This window comes from Centruroides sculpturatus, unplaced genomic scaffold, assembly GCF_000671375.1.
Source record: "Centruroides sculpturatus isolate CEXI.00-Female unplaced genomic scaffold, Cexi_2.0 scaffold114, whole genome shotgun sequence".
NCBI classification, from domain to species: Eukaryota; Metazoa; Arthropoda; class Arachnida; order Scorpiones; family Buthidae; genus Centruroides; species Centruroides sculpturatus.
This window is the reverse complement of record NW_019384417.1, coordinates 963,753-977,351: the sequence shown is the minus strand read 5'-3', so window position 1 is coordinate 977,351 and position 13,599 is coordinate 963,753. Positions and strand designations below refer to the sequence as shown.

The window sequence follows — 13,599 nt, the reverse complement described above, 5'->3', positions numbered from 1 at the left end:
ACCTTTAGATCAAGGGTTATACACAACTTAAAGAGCGGCTATCAGCAAATTCTCCTTTTGAAAATGGTAACATCTGTAGATAATAGTGAAGACTTGTTTTCTATAAATCTTCTTGATGCAATAAACTTCATCCATATGGCATGGCAAAATGTATCAATGCAAACAATAGCAAATTGTTTTCAACATGCTGGCTTTCTACAAACTAATGGAGACGAGTTCAATTCAGATGACAACATTCTGACCAATGAATTTTTGTAAAGTTAACTTACAAATGAAATAAAAGGTGTTCAAGATGTGCTTCCTCTGCAGAAACCAGATGCATTTTCTAACTACAGTTTTGAAGAATATATCAGGGTTGATGACAATGTTCTTAGTAGGGAATTTTTGACTGATGATGATATAGCTTCGGTGTCTACCAAAAATAATGAAATTAGTGAGGATAAGATGATGATATAACATACACACAGTGTTGACATTCCAATAATGTTAATTTCTGAGTTTTGCAAAACATTATTGTTATTTGAGAGTTTTTACAAATGCAATGCATAATACTCCACAAAATATTTTAAATAGTTTTGCTGAAGTGGAACTGTATATTACAGAATGCTATGTGACTAGCAAAAATTGATAAACAAAAATAACAATTTTTTAAGTAACTATGCTCATTTATATTGATGTTTTAACAGGCAGCTTCCTATGTAATAATTTGTTAACTTTTATCTTTTTGACATTAAAAGTTTGTTTTAATTTTTCAAAATTAGACTGTTTTATTTCTTATTTGATATAATGAAGCAGTTCCAACCCTTACAGGTTCATTATAAATGGACACTACGGTATTTAAATTTACTAAAGATTTCAATTCTGAGCTATTACATTCTTATTGCATGTTTTGAATACAAATGACCTTTAATAATGGGTGTATTCTGTTTGGCAATCCATTTGTGATGCAAATAGCTGCATGTACGGTGCAACTCAGCATGCTGTTCTGCATACATCCCAAGCAAATGTTGCATTACTTAGCCCAGGGGTTGCAACCTGTGGCTTTTTTAATGCATAATTTTGGCTCTTTTCAAGTTAGTAAATAATATATATATATAAGAAAATAAAAATTTTAAATTTTAGTAAAAGAAAAAGATAACTCTTAAACTTCACTAATATTTTTTTAAAAGACTTTTTAATTTCACTAATCACTTATCATTTCACTATCAAAGTAAGAACAAAACTTAATAATAATTATAATACAGTAAGACCCCACTTAACGCTGCCTTGATTAATGCTGATTCAATATAATGCGGTCTGCTCGAAGCCTAAGAAAAAGCTCAAAATTTACGCTAATTTAAATTATCATAGCATTTCATTGATTTGTATATAATGTGATTATTTATGAACACGAACCAATCAGCAAAAGGTGGCAATTTGTTGTAGCACTCTGCTTTCCTTAAATCTATGTTTGTTTTGTTGCAATTTTGGAAAAAATATAACATCATGGATGTTATAGAAAATATTGACTTCGCTTGGCAAGAATTAACTGATGAATGAATGAAGTATGGAAGAAGTTATGGCTGAAGGAATTCAAGAATTCTCAACAAGAAGATCCTATCGCTGTATCGTTAGGTTGACCAAATTGTCAACCTAATTGATTAAGAGCAAGATTAAGATATGTAGACGAGCAGGATATTGAGGAGTTACTGCAGGTATCTGGTGAGAGCCTTACCAATGATGATCTTCAAGAACTGGAAGAACAAGGAATTCATGTGGGACTGGAAAATAGAGATTCTGAAAACGAAGAACCCAAAGAACTTGCTACAGATTTCCTTAATAAAAGTTTGGTAATGATAATTGAAATTGTTGATCAAATTGTAGCAAATGATCCAGATTTTGAAAGGAGTGCAAAAGCAAAACGAGACATTTTGAATGCGATTTCTTGCTACTGACATTTACTTAAGGAAAGAGGGGAAAAAAGGCAACAAATGAAACTACATAACTTTATTACAAAAAAAAAAAAAACAAGAATCTCAGAAGTGCCAGGACTTTCATCACAAAAAATGAACTTTACATTTCTATGTGCATATGTTTGTGTTATTTAACATATATTATTATGCAAATTAATATAAAAATAACTTAAAGTAAAATCTGTGTATTTTTGGTCGCGTGTTCTCCTTTCTTTGTTTACTCTGTTAAAATGACCTCGTTTAATGCTGTTTCACTTAGTACTTTGTCATCTATGAATGCATCCCCGTGTTAAGTGGGGTCTTACTGTAATTGAATATTGTCTTGAGGAAAGCATGCCAAACTAATCTAGCAAAGGTAGCACTTTAGCAGATGGTGCTTAAGGGTAGTGTTATATTGTAATGTTTTGTGAGCCTCTTCGGCAGTTTCATCCATGGCCTTTATGGTTTTATCTAAAAATATAACCTGTGGAAACATGTCATGATTGCAAGGCAAATTTAAAATCAGAGACATGAATCATCACAAATACTTTAATGCAGTTTTTTCCTGCTTGATTTAATTTAAAAATGGTGACATGAACAATCATGTCATCTTGTTGTATGGTAGTTTTATATTGTTCTTCTTTACTCGTTTTTAGTTCATTAAATATTATAGTGTGCAAAAGAAAAATATCAAATAAAAGCTTCTTCTAGTATTGAGGGTAATATTTAATATGGCTGGAAAAAGGAGAAAAGTAGAAGAAGAAAATCAAGAATTTAGAAGTGAATGAACTGAATCCTATGCAGTTGTTGCAAATTTAACAGGATTCCCAGTGTGTTTAATATGTCTATAAAAATTTTCTAATAAAAAATTAAATGTACAAAGGTATTTTTTAAATAAACATGAAGCATTTGCAAACACTTATCGAGAGAGAGAAGAAAGGCAGTAGAAGAACTTCAACATAAAATGAACTTAAGTAAAGGTATATTTTCAAATTGTATAAAATCAAGTAATAATACAACTTCTTCTACTTTTGTTGCCACTCTAGAAATAGTGAAATGGGGAAAGCCATTTATGGATGGTGGTTTTGTGAAAGATTGTTTAATTAAAATGTCTGAATATCCTTTTTGCAAGTTTAAAAATAAAACAGAAATAATTGCTAAAATAAAAGACATGCCATTGTCTGCTAAAACTGTAAGAGACAGAACTATTCGTATGGCAGAGGATATAACTAGTCAGCAGGTTACGGATTTAAATTCAACACCAGGATTTTCTGTTGCCTGTGATGAATCTTGTGATGTGAATGATATTGCACAGGTTGTACTCATTTGTAGATATGTTAACTCTGATGGGACTTACGAAGAGTTTCTTGATATATTGCCACTTACAGGACAAAGTTGAGGTGAGGATTTAGAATCTGCTGTTACCAATTGTTTGAAAAGTAAACATATTGATATTAATAAAATAGGTGGTATGATCCAAAAGTTCGGGGACTGCAGTAATCTATGACAACAAAAGCATGTATTTGAAATTACAGCGTATGAAATGGATTCTATCAAACCACTCCTACGTGTTCAGGTTTATTTCGCCCATGTCACGTAATTAAATCGTGAGTGCTGCTGTTTTCTTCTGGAGATAGTTACCTTTGTTCTGCGACGTAATAAAAATGAAGTTTTAAGAACAGCGCTGCAACATTAAATTTTGTCAGTGTTTAGGTAAAACACCTACGGAGACTTTAAAATTGTTAAGAAAGGTGTACAGTGATTCTACCATGGCAAAATCGAAGGTGTACGAATGGCATCGGCGTTTTAAAATGGGACAAGAATCCCATCGCAGACGATGAACGCTCTGGCCGATCTTCGACTTCACGGAACGAGGAAAATGTTGAGTTAGTCTGTCAATGTGTTCGCAAAGATCGTCACCAAACTCTTGAAAAAATCGCTGCGGCTGCTCACTTATCAAAGACTAGTTGCCAGCATATTTTAACGGAAGATCTTAACATGCACCGAGTGTCTCAGCACATTGTCCCTCGACTTTTGACTTCTGAACAAAAGGAAGAACGAATGAGAATATCGGATGATTTAATCGACAAAGCCAATAAGAATCCATCATTTTTGAACCACATCATAACAGATGATGAAACGTGGTGTTATTTATTTAATGCTGTTTTGTGTCATCAGATGAGGTGAGAGCAGCATCGCAGGAGGCCTTACGGGAGGTTTCAAAAAAATGGCTTCCAGCAGTGCTTCCAGAAGTTATACGACCACTGGAAAAAAGTGTATCGTCGCCCAAGGTAATTATTTTGAAGGTGGTTGTGCATCGGCAATATAAACTTTTTAGGGTAAGGAATTTTATGCCAAGTCCCCAAACTTTTGGATCGTACTACGTATTATCAATTGCAACTGATGGAGCACCAAGTATGAAAGGTGAAAAGAAAGGTTTTGTTTCTATGTTTAAAAAACAAATTTTGCATGACGTTTTTCTTTTCACTGAATAATCCATCAAGAGGTACTTCCTTTGGAAAGGTTTGTTTGCAAACTTTTCCGAAGAAAATAACATTAGTTACATACTTGGTTGTACAAATTGCGAACAAAATAATGGTAAGACCACTATATCATCAGCAATTTTGTGAACTTCTTACAAAGTCAATAGCCAATATTCTGATCGTCTTTTACACAATAAAGTAAAGTGGCTTTTTAGAAGAGCAGTGTTAATGTGATTTGGTGTTTGCATTGAAGAAATAAAATTATTTTTAAACCAAAAAGATCTCAAATACGTTTAGCTCAATAATCACGATTGGTTACAAAAATTTTATTTTATGGTGGACATGACCTCACAGTTAAACACACTAAACAAGAAATTTCAAAGGAAGGGAAATACAGCTATTTTGCTTTTAGAAGTACTTGCTTTTGAACAAAATTGTTTGTTTATTGCAGACTTAGAGAAAGGCACATTGCTACATTTTCCTGTGTTGAAGAAATATCAACAGGATCATATTTCAATAGATTTAACACATTTTGTACAAATAGTGATAAATATGAAATCGGAATTTGGTGAGAGATTTAAAGAGTTTAGAAAGGAAAAAGCAACCTTATCATTTTTATTGAAACCACTTGAAATTAATTCTACCAATTTGAATTTTTCACCTTTTAGTGATATTGATCAAGCAGTTTTTCAACTAGAACTAGCAGATTTAAAAATCAAGGAAATGTGGAGTTCAAAATTTGTAAATCTTAAAAGTGAATTAGAAAATTTAGAGAGACAGAAATCTATTTTTGCTGCACAGCATAAATGGTCTGAAATCAGCTGAACAGTGTGAGTCTGATGTCTTGTTTGAAAATAAAAGTAACATCATATTTACTGAATTTTGACAAACTTTCTCGAGAAATTCAGCAACAAAAATCTCATTAGAAACCATATATTGTTCTTATTTTTTATGAAGTTCTCTATTTTAACTTTTTTATTCATACAAGGTAATATTATAATATATTTGAAATCTCAGCATACTGTTTGACTGAAGAAAAATGTTAATTTATATGTAAGAATGTTTAAAATCACTTATTTTTTACTTTAATTAATAATAATATTTTATAATTATAATTATGGCTATTGTAACATTGATGATAAATAATTGAATTGCAGTGTATTCTATTACAGCACATTTAAGCAAAGCACAAATAAACTCATAAACTCAACTTTTTAGGTTCAGTTTTCAAAAATCTATATTTCATATTTCAAGTTGCTGACTTGCAGCTGTATTATTTTGGTAAATATAATTCTAAAAATGGCTCTTTATGAAAAAAAAGCATCCCTGACTTAGCCAATCATTTTGTAGACTGTACTTAGACGACGAAGAGAACATTGTCCCATTCATTCAAAGTTTAATGTCAATGTTTTTGGCACCATTTTAAATTGGCTTTTCTGTGCACAGGAGTCAATGGAACACAATGTACTTGGCATAAGGCAAAAATACCATTTGCTTGAAGATTCCTGTAAATAGTTTGTTGTTAATATCAGTTGCCATAGTAGTAACTATCTGGTATATATGGTAAACATGTCTACCAGATATTTTTTGTTACATGCTATTAATGTTAAATATTGGTCCTGTTTATAGGCAGTAACTCTTAGACATTTACTTCCTGGTTGACATTCAGCAATTGCTCTTTGAAATCTGGCCGAAAGTCTAAATAAGACACTGCAATACATTCAGAGCCTTGGGTACATCTGTTCTTGAGTGGCTTGCTCCTAGTCTTCCAATAATTATTTTTTTCATAAAATTGTCTGTGAGAAACCAGGTGGTAAAGAGAGAGTCAAACTCAAGACCTCTTTTAATGGTGATGGTCTGCTGAAGACTGCTCATGTTGTCACTTGGATGGCTAGGAGGACAAAGCGTCAAGTAGGGAGATCGCATTGAGTAAGTCAATAGGGCATTGGCGATACATGAGTGAGAGCAACCATTTTAAAATTCAACAAGTTTAATAGAAAAATAAAATATAAGATACAATATACAAGCAACGGATACAATTATAGTTATGCATTACTACCACTACAGGTCAATGACGTAGACTACAGGCATTTATAATTATTACTAATGGCCCTAACTCGTATGCTAAATGATCGAGAGAGAGAGTTTACCATCGAGAGTATAATACCTTGATACTTGGTTTCTGGATCCTGTTCATTCGATGTTGGTAAGATGATCATGGGTCTAGTCAAGGTAATTTCCGGATGACCCATATCTGGATGGGAGTGGGGGGAAAGACAAAGTCACAATTCACCAAGTCAAGTCTACTCCTCAGGGACTGATCACCCCAACAGTAGGGCATGCTGTCATTATATGGGTATTTAGCATGGGAACCTGATCAGGTGACCGTTTGTTTGGTAGCGCTGACATGATTGTTTGTTAGCAATTGTTTATAGGTTTTCTGCTTTAAAGTAAGTTAATCATCAACTTTCTCACATTTGACAGTCAACTGGTATAACATATTTGTGCTAATTTTGTGGGTTGATGTCTTTTTGACAGTTATGTTAATATTTGATATTCTCCTGTTCTTATTCTGTCGGAACTGGATGGAAAAAAGGGGAAAAATTTTAAAGCTTCTCTTTTTCAAAAAAAAAAAAAACAGCCTCTGTATCATCACATTTATATGGTGTCTTTATCTGGCATCATGGTATCTTTATCTGTCAGTCATACAGTAAAACAGTAACCATTGTCAGTAGTTAACCTTAACAGAAACAATGCCATGCTATTTCTGTATTTGTGGAAACTGCATACTTTGAATAAACTTATGATTTTTAATGGAACATTCAACTGTATTCTATTTTTAGGTAATAGTGATAGTAGGGCTTATTAATAGGTATTTATTGTCTGGAAATGTTCATAAAAATTTACTGATGCTTAGTTTATTTTTTGTTTTTTGTTAAGATCAGATGATTACTTTTATTGTTGGACATGAATATGAAATAAATAAATATATACATATATTTTAATACACTCATGTCCCAAAAAATAAGAATAATCATTTAATGTATGTATTTATATAATAATAAATATGTTCTAGTAAATTAGAATTTATATTATAAATTCTAATTTACTAGAATGATATGATGATCTAGTAAATTTTGTGAAAACCATTTTTTTTCCATAGATGTAATAGTTTATCAATTGCAAATTTAGATTTTTGTCATATTTCTTGAACGCATTCCTCAAATTTTAAGAAAATGCTCTTCTATAGACATTAAACAAATAATTTATTCAATTAATTAACTAAAATAATTAATTTAACTTAACTGATATTTAGATAATGTTTTGATTTGTAAATATGTACTGTACAGTGAAACTTCTCTAAAGCAGACATCCTTTCTTAACAGATATTTTTTTTTTGTTATGATTGATGTGTTGCTCTGTCTTAAAGGACACAATAGATTTTCATTGGTTTTTGCAATTGACTGCAACTGCAAAAATTTTTTGTTTGAAGTTTTTGCAGTTGCAGTCAATTGATGCCAAAAACTTAATATTGTATGGTGAGTTTTTAAAATCAGTTTGACTGCACTGTTTTATTATGACATAGTAAAACTTTTTATGTTGACTAACTTGCTATTGTGGGAGTTTGCTTTGTGTGTCTGTTTACATCAGTTTGTAGGAAGCATGTGCACTTTACACCCATAATTAGTAGAAATAATGCTTTCCAATGCACTAACATTTTTCATATTATTCACTAACTTTTGTCATTTTTACCTTCTTTCTCTTTTCACATCCTCCGTATGGATGTGATGCAGCATTTTCAAAAAGCAGTTTCCTATTTTGGCACAACATTTTCTTGTTCAGCTGTTCCAGTTACTTTGTCATAATTTGTCATCCAGACTTTTCTGTTTCATTTTTCATTCAATTTCAAATTTTGTAAAGTTTATATTCTTGAAACAACTTGGCTTGGGCACCTTAAAACATCTTGGTTTGGCAGGCTTCCAATTTACCAAGGGTTTCTTGCACTTAAAACTGTTTTTAATTCTTTTGCTACATTGCTACCAGAACACGATTCATGCTTGAAGCAGAGTTAAGAAATGTGTCTAAAGAATGCAAGCGAACAATCTTTTTTGTGATATTCAGAAATTTCACATTCTCTTTTAACATCAGAGATTTATGTGGAGTTTTATTAATATTCAGATTCTCTTTTCAACATGGAAAAAGCATATGTTCTGTCTTCACCACAGATTAAGAATAGACAAGAGTATAGACATGGACAACTGTCAACATCTCACACTACTTTCTATTGTACCAGAATTTTTATAAATAGTCAATCAGTAAAAGAGACAGTTGCATTTATTGAGTGACCACATCATAAGCAAAAAGATGGATCTCTTCATAAGCTACTGGCCTTACTTTGGATTGGTCATTGACAATCCAGAATAGGTCCAATAGCTTAGAGAGGTCAATCTTCTTGCTTTATGACACATTCAATCAATAAATACAACTGTCTCTATCAATGACTGGATAGGTAGAAAAATTTCAATCTATCATAAACGATGATTGTGATGTGTATAAATGATCATAAATCCATCATAAACCTGTCTTGGGTAACCACCTCCCTTATAACACAGTTTCCCCCTACTCAAATGTCCATTATAGAGGGGTTTCACTGTATATATAAATGTACTGTACTTACATTTTAAAAATCAATACAATTATAACAAATTGTTTACAGCAAGCCACAATTCTTAGAGAAGATTTGCCCGGTTTTATCTTTGAATCTAATCGAGGAACAAAACATACCTTTACGGCAGAAACATCACTAGGAGCAGAGTTTGCAGCTGGTTGGACAGGAAGAAGAGGACGAAGACATCGTTCAAAAATGGAAGCTTTAAAGCAAAAGGTAAATTTATTTTAGATTTAATGAAGTCAGATACATTTTAAATATTTTTGAATATATAATTATTTATGTAGGGATTTTATCATTATATCTGATTTCTGAAAATATCAGATTAATATGGCAATAATCTTTATTTGAATAAATGCTTATTTGAATTCTAATGTAATTATATTTATTAATAATTATGCTTGAAATTTTGTAATTATGTAGCATTAAAATAGTGATTTGAAAGTTGATAATAATATACTGCATATCTAATTTGTCAAAACATCAGACAAAATGAAATAATTTAAAACATAATTCATTTTTTAAAATAAAAAATATTTGATTAGTTTTTTTTATACATAATGACTTATAAATACAGTGTTTGAAATGCAGATGAGTATCATCATCATATACTGAAGTTTAATTAGTCATTGCAGTCATTCCTTATCTGTATGTATTTCTTATCTTTGCTACACAGTTTGTAAGCAATATTTGAATGTTTAGCAATACAATTATATTTATATTACTATACATTCAAATATATCTCTAGTACTAGTTAATTAACTCCAAAGACATCAGCTTCTACAATAAGCATGAATAATTTTTTGGAATTGACTGAATGATGGGGATTATAATTAAAGTATGTTTATTCAATACTGTATGGATGGATATGTATCATTCCAAACTTAACCAAAGTTTGTATTCTAACATTTCTGGACATGTGGATAAGATTTCTATGAAATAAAATTTAGTTTCAAAGCTTACCACTATAAGACTTAGGGTGTTGTGAGCAACAAAAAAGACCTTGGCACAATTTCTTAAGTTGAACTTTCTCAATGCACAATAGCAGCACTGGCATTGTTTTCCTTAAATAGTTTCACAAAAAAGGTATATTTAGGCACAGTAATGATCATTAATGTTGATATGCAGTAATACAAATGGTATTTCACATGTCATAGACAGTTTTATACCCAACAGTTGATCATAACTTATATGCATTATGCATATGCTACATATTTTTTTGTCACTTGTAGTGCCACAAGTCCCCTAGTGTTTTGGAATTAAATTTTTCATCCTCAGAAACCTATTCTTCATTTCTGGAAATGTCAGCATACAAAACTTGGTTGAGTTTGGAATGCTATGTATTCCTCCAGACAGTGTTGAACAGGAATATTTAATTACAGTCACCTGTTATATCAAGATTTGAAGATGGCACTTTTCAACAAACACATCATTCTAACCAGTTACTTGATGTTTCAGAAGTTAAAACAATTCCAGTAATTATTAATTTAATGTTTCTTACACATGCTTGAATATCTAATTTTGGAAGAACTGATATATATGAGTGGAAGAAAAGTTTTTAATAAGTAATGATAAAAAATAATAATTACTTANCTTTTGTATATGGATTATACAGGATTTGTTAATGAATAATAAATAAATAAGTTTGCTTTTTTTTCAAAGCCATGTAGATTTATGGTTGTGGATTAATAACAGAATAAACTACTTTAATTTGATAAAACATTCTATTTTTAGTTTTAATAGTTTAATAATTATAAAAATATATAACTGCTAATTAGAAAAAAATAAATTAAAAAGTTAGAGAAGCAATAGCATATGTGCATAGTAACTCAAATGCTGATTTATTTTGTCAGTGTGGCATACTGTAAGGGAAGTGAGGGTCAGGGAATTTGTACACGGTTGGGAAGTCAGTGAAAGTCATGGAATTTAAAACAAAAGTTTGAGTAAGAACCCTGAAAGCAATACGGTCTTCGGGGCCCAACAATGTATACATACACATTTACATAAATACATGTATTATATATACCTACTTACATGAACATGGTATGGCTCAAAAATCAGTTAACTGAAATATATATTTTAAAAAAAATTTTATTTATTTTTCTTTTTATTGTTTTTCAGAAAGAGGAGGAAATTCCAATGGAAGATGCAAAAGAGATATTATCTGGACGTCCATATCACTGGCGAGATTGGAGCATTGTTCGAGGGCGTGATTGCTTGTATTTATGGAGTGATGCAGCTGCTTTAGAATTATCTAATGGCAGCAATGGTTGGTTTCGTTTTATTTTAGATGGTAAACTTGCAACTATGTATTCAAGTGGGAGTCCTGAAGGTGGATCAGACAGTACTGGTTAGTTAATTTACTTTAATATTTCTCTTATTTAAAAAATTAACATATTAATTATATTATTTACTAATTATGATGAATAAAATTTTTTTTTATGAAACTACAAAATACTGTGAAGTCTCTGAAACTTGACTTTTGCTGACTTGACATTCCATAAAATTTGTTAAGTTGTTCATAAAATATATATATATAATCTAATTTTTACTTTTGTAACTTAACGATAATTTATTTAATCTTGGTATTCTTTGCTGGTGACACTTGATAATACCATCAATTCCATGTGGTACAACAAAGAATATAACCCTTTTTTCCAATGGGTTATTACAAAACCCATGACACATATGGCACAAACTTGAAAATAGCCACTGAATAGACAATATTTTCTAAAATTGAAATTAAACTACAAATAAAATAATTGCTATTGATACATAGTTAATATGTATATGAAATTGCACATATAATACCTTTATGAAAATTCTGCTATTTAGACTAGCATCATTGCTATGCTTCTGTATGGTAAACAAATTTATCAATTTAACAGAATTCCACTACAGTTGCTAAATGTTCTTACCAATGAAAAGATGAACAAGTTTGACCTGCATTTTAACACCATCTTATTTTTCTCACTTTACTGTTAAACTTTCATGATGTATTAAAAGATTTTTAATAGATTAATTTTCAGCAATGTATTATGAGTTGTGACTAACCCACCCTGGAATCTGTAAAACTTGTCATTTTCAGTAACTTGTCACCTCAGTCCATGTTGAGTTTATAGAACTCTACTGTACTGATATTAATGATGGATAATTTAGATATTTCATTTTCCATTTAATTGATGATGATATAATGATATGATAAATATAATGCATGTATTACTTTTTTAATTTTAATGTTTTATTTTTTATTACTGTTGTTTTCATTGCCATTAACAAAGTATTTAATATCAATTATCACATTAATACACTGAAAACTATTTTTGAAAAATTAATGCTACATAAATTTAATATGTAATAAATATATTATTGTCTATTGATTACTTTTATAATTAATAAATTTGTAATAATTTTTAACTAAATGTTTTAGATGTACCAAAATTTTAATTAAAGATTAGATTAAATGTACTAATTATTAAACTTTTTAACAAATGATGATATATTTGTCTGCATCCTAAATTTACAAATCATTAATGTAAGGTTACATTACATTAATATCTAATCTTGTATGTATCTGTTGTGTTTTCAAATGTGTATAGTCTTTAAAAACACAAAAGCTGATCAAACCTTTTAGAAAATGTTTACACTAAATTTTTAAAAGGGATTTTTCTAAATGCCATGACACACTTGAAGCAAAATGTTTTTCAGTGAAACTTTGTAGCAAACTTATTTTGTTAATGGTATGAATATTTTATTTTGTACATACATGTATGTGCCTAAGAGATAATAAAAACATACTATATTTAAATCTAATTATATCATTTGTATCACAATATTTGCAATCTTATTATAGTAGTAGTCATTTCCATAACTTGAAATTTCATTAACTTGAAAATTCCTTTTCTATTACTTTGACTTATCAAGAGTCACCTGTATTATAAAGAAAAGCAATATTTTTCCTCAAAGTTTAAAATTACAAAATTTTATAGATGGCAAGTTCATTAATAATAATTATTTACAATAAGTGTCATTAAATCTGGATGCAGCATATTAATTCAACTGAAGGCATTATATTACAAATAGATTCAACTTACTATCCATTTTAATAAAATTATACTGAAATATATATACAGTAGAGCGTCGATTTTCCGAACGTCAATCATCCGAAACGTCAATCATCCGAAAGAATTCCAGTCGGCAAATTTAAATTTTCGCTAGTGCTGTGGCACTTCAGTCTTTGTCTATGTCTTGGGCTACTCAAATATTTTACGTTTTTGATACTAAATTAACATCTGAAGTATAATTTTTTATTATTTTTATATTTTTCAATAAATTTATTTTGTTTGTACAAAATAAAAAAATAATTTTTAACGATACAATAGTCTTCGTTAGGCTTAACATCGACGAAAATTCAACGCGAAGCGACACGCAACGGAGAGAAATTTCAACATGGGATAAATTAATATATTTTTTCGTACATGATTCGTTATCCGAAAAATAAGTTATCCGAACCACC

General features: G+C 30.2%; 1 protein-coding gene across 1 annotated transcript in view; it reads left to right on the top strand.

Annotated features, from left to right (window-relative positions):
- Positions 1-13,599, top strand: part of LOC111619223 (E3 ubiquitin-protein ligase HECTD1-like) — a 202,998-nt gene that overhangs the window by 73,049 nt on the left and 116,350 nt on the right. Inside the window, exon 12 of the mRNA XM_023360909.1 lies at positions 11,205-11,433. Within this exon, the coding sequence (XP_023216677.1) occupies positions 11,205-11,433 (229 nt within the window). The remainder of the gene's footprint in view (positions 1-11,204; positions 11,434-13,599) is intronic.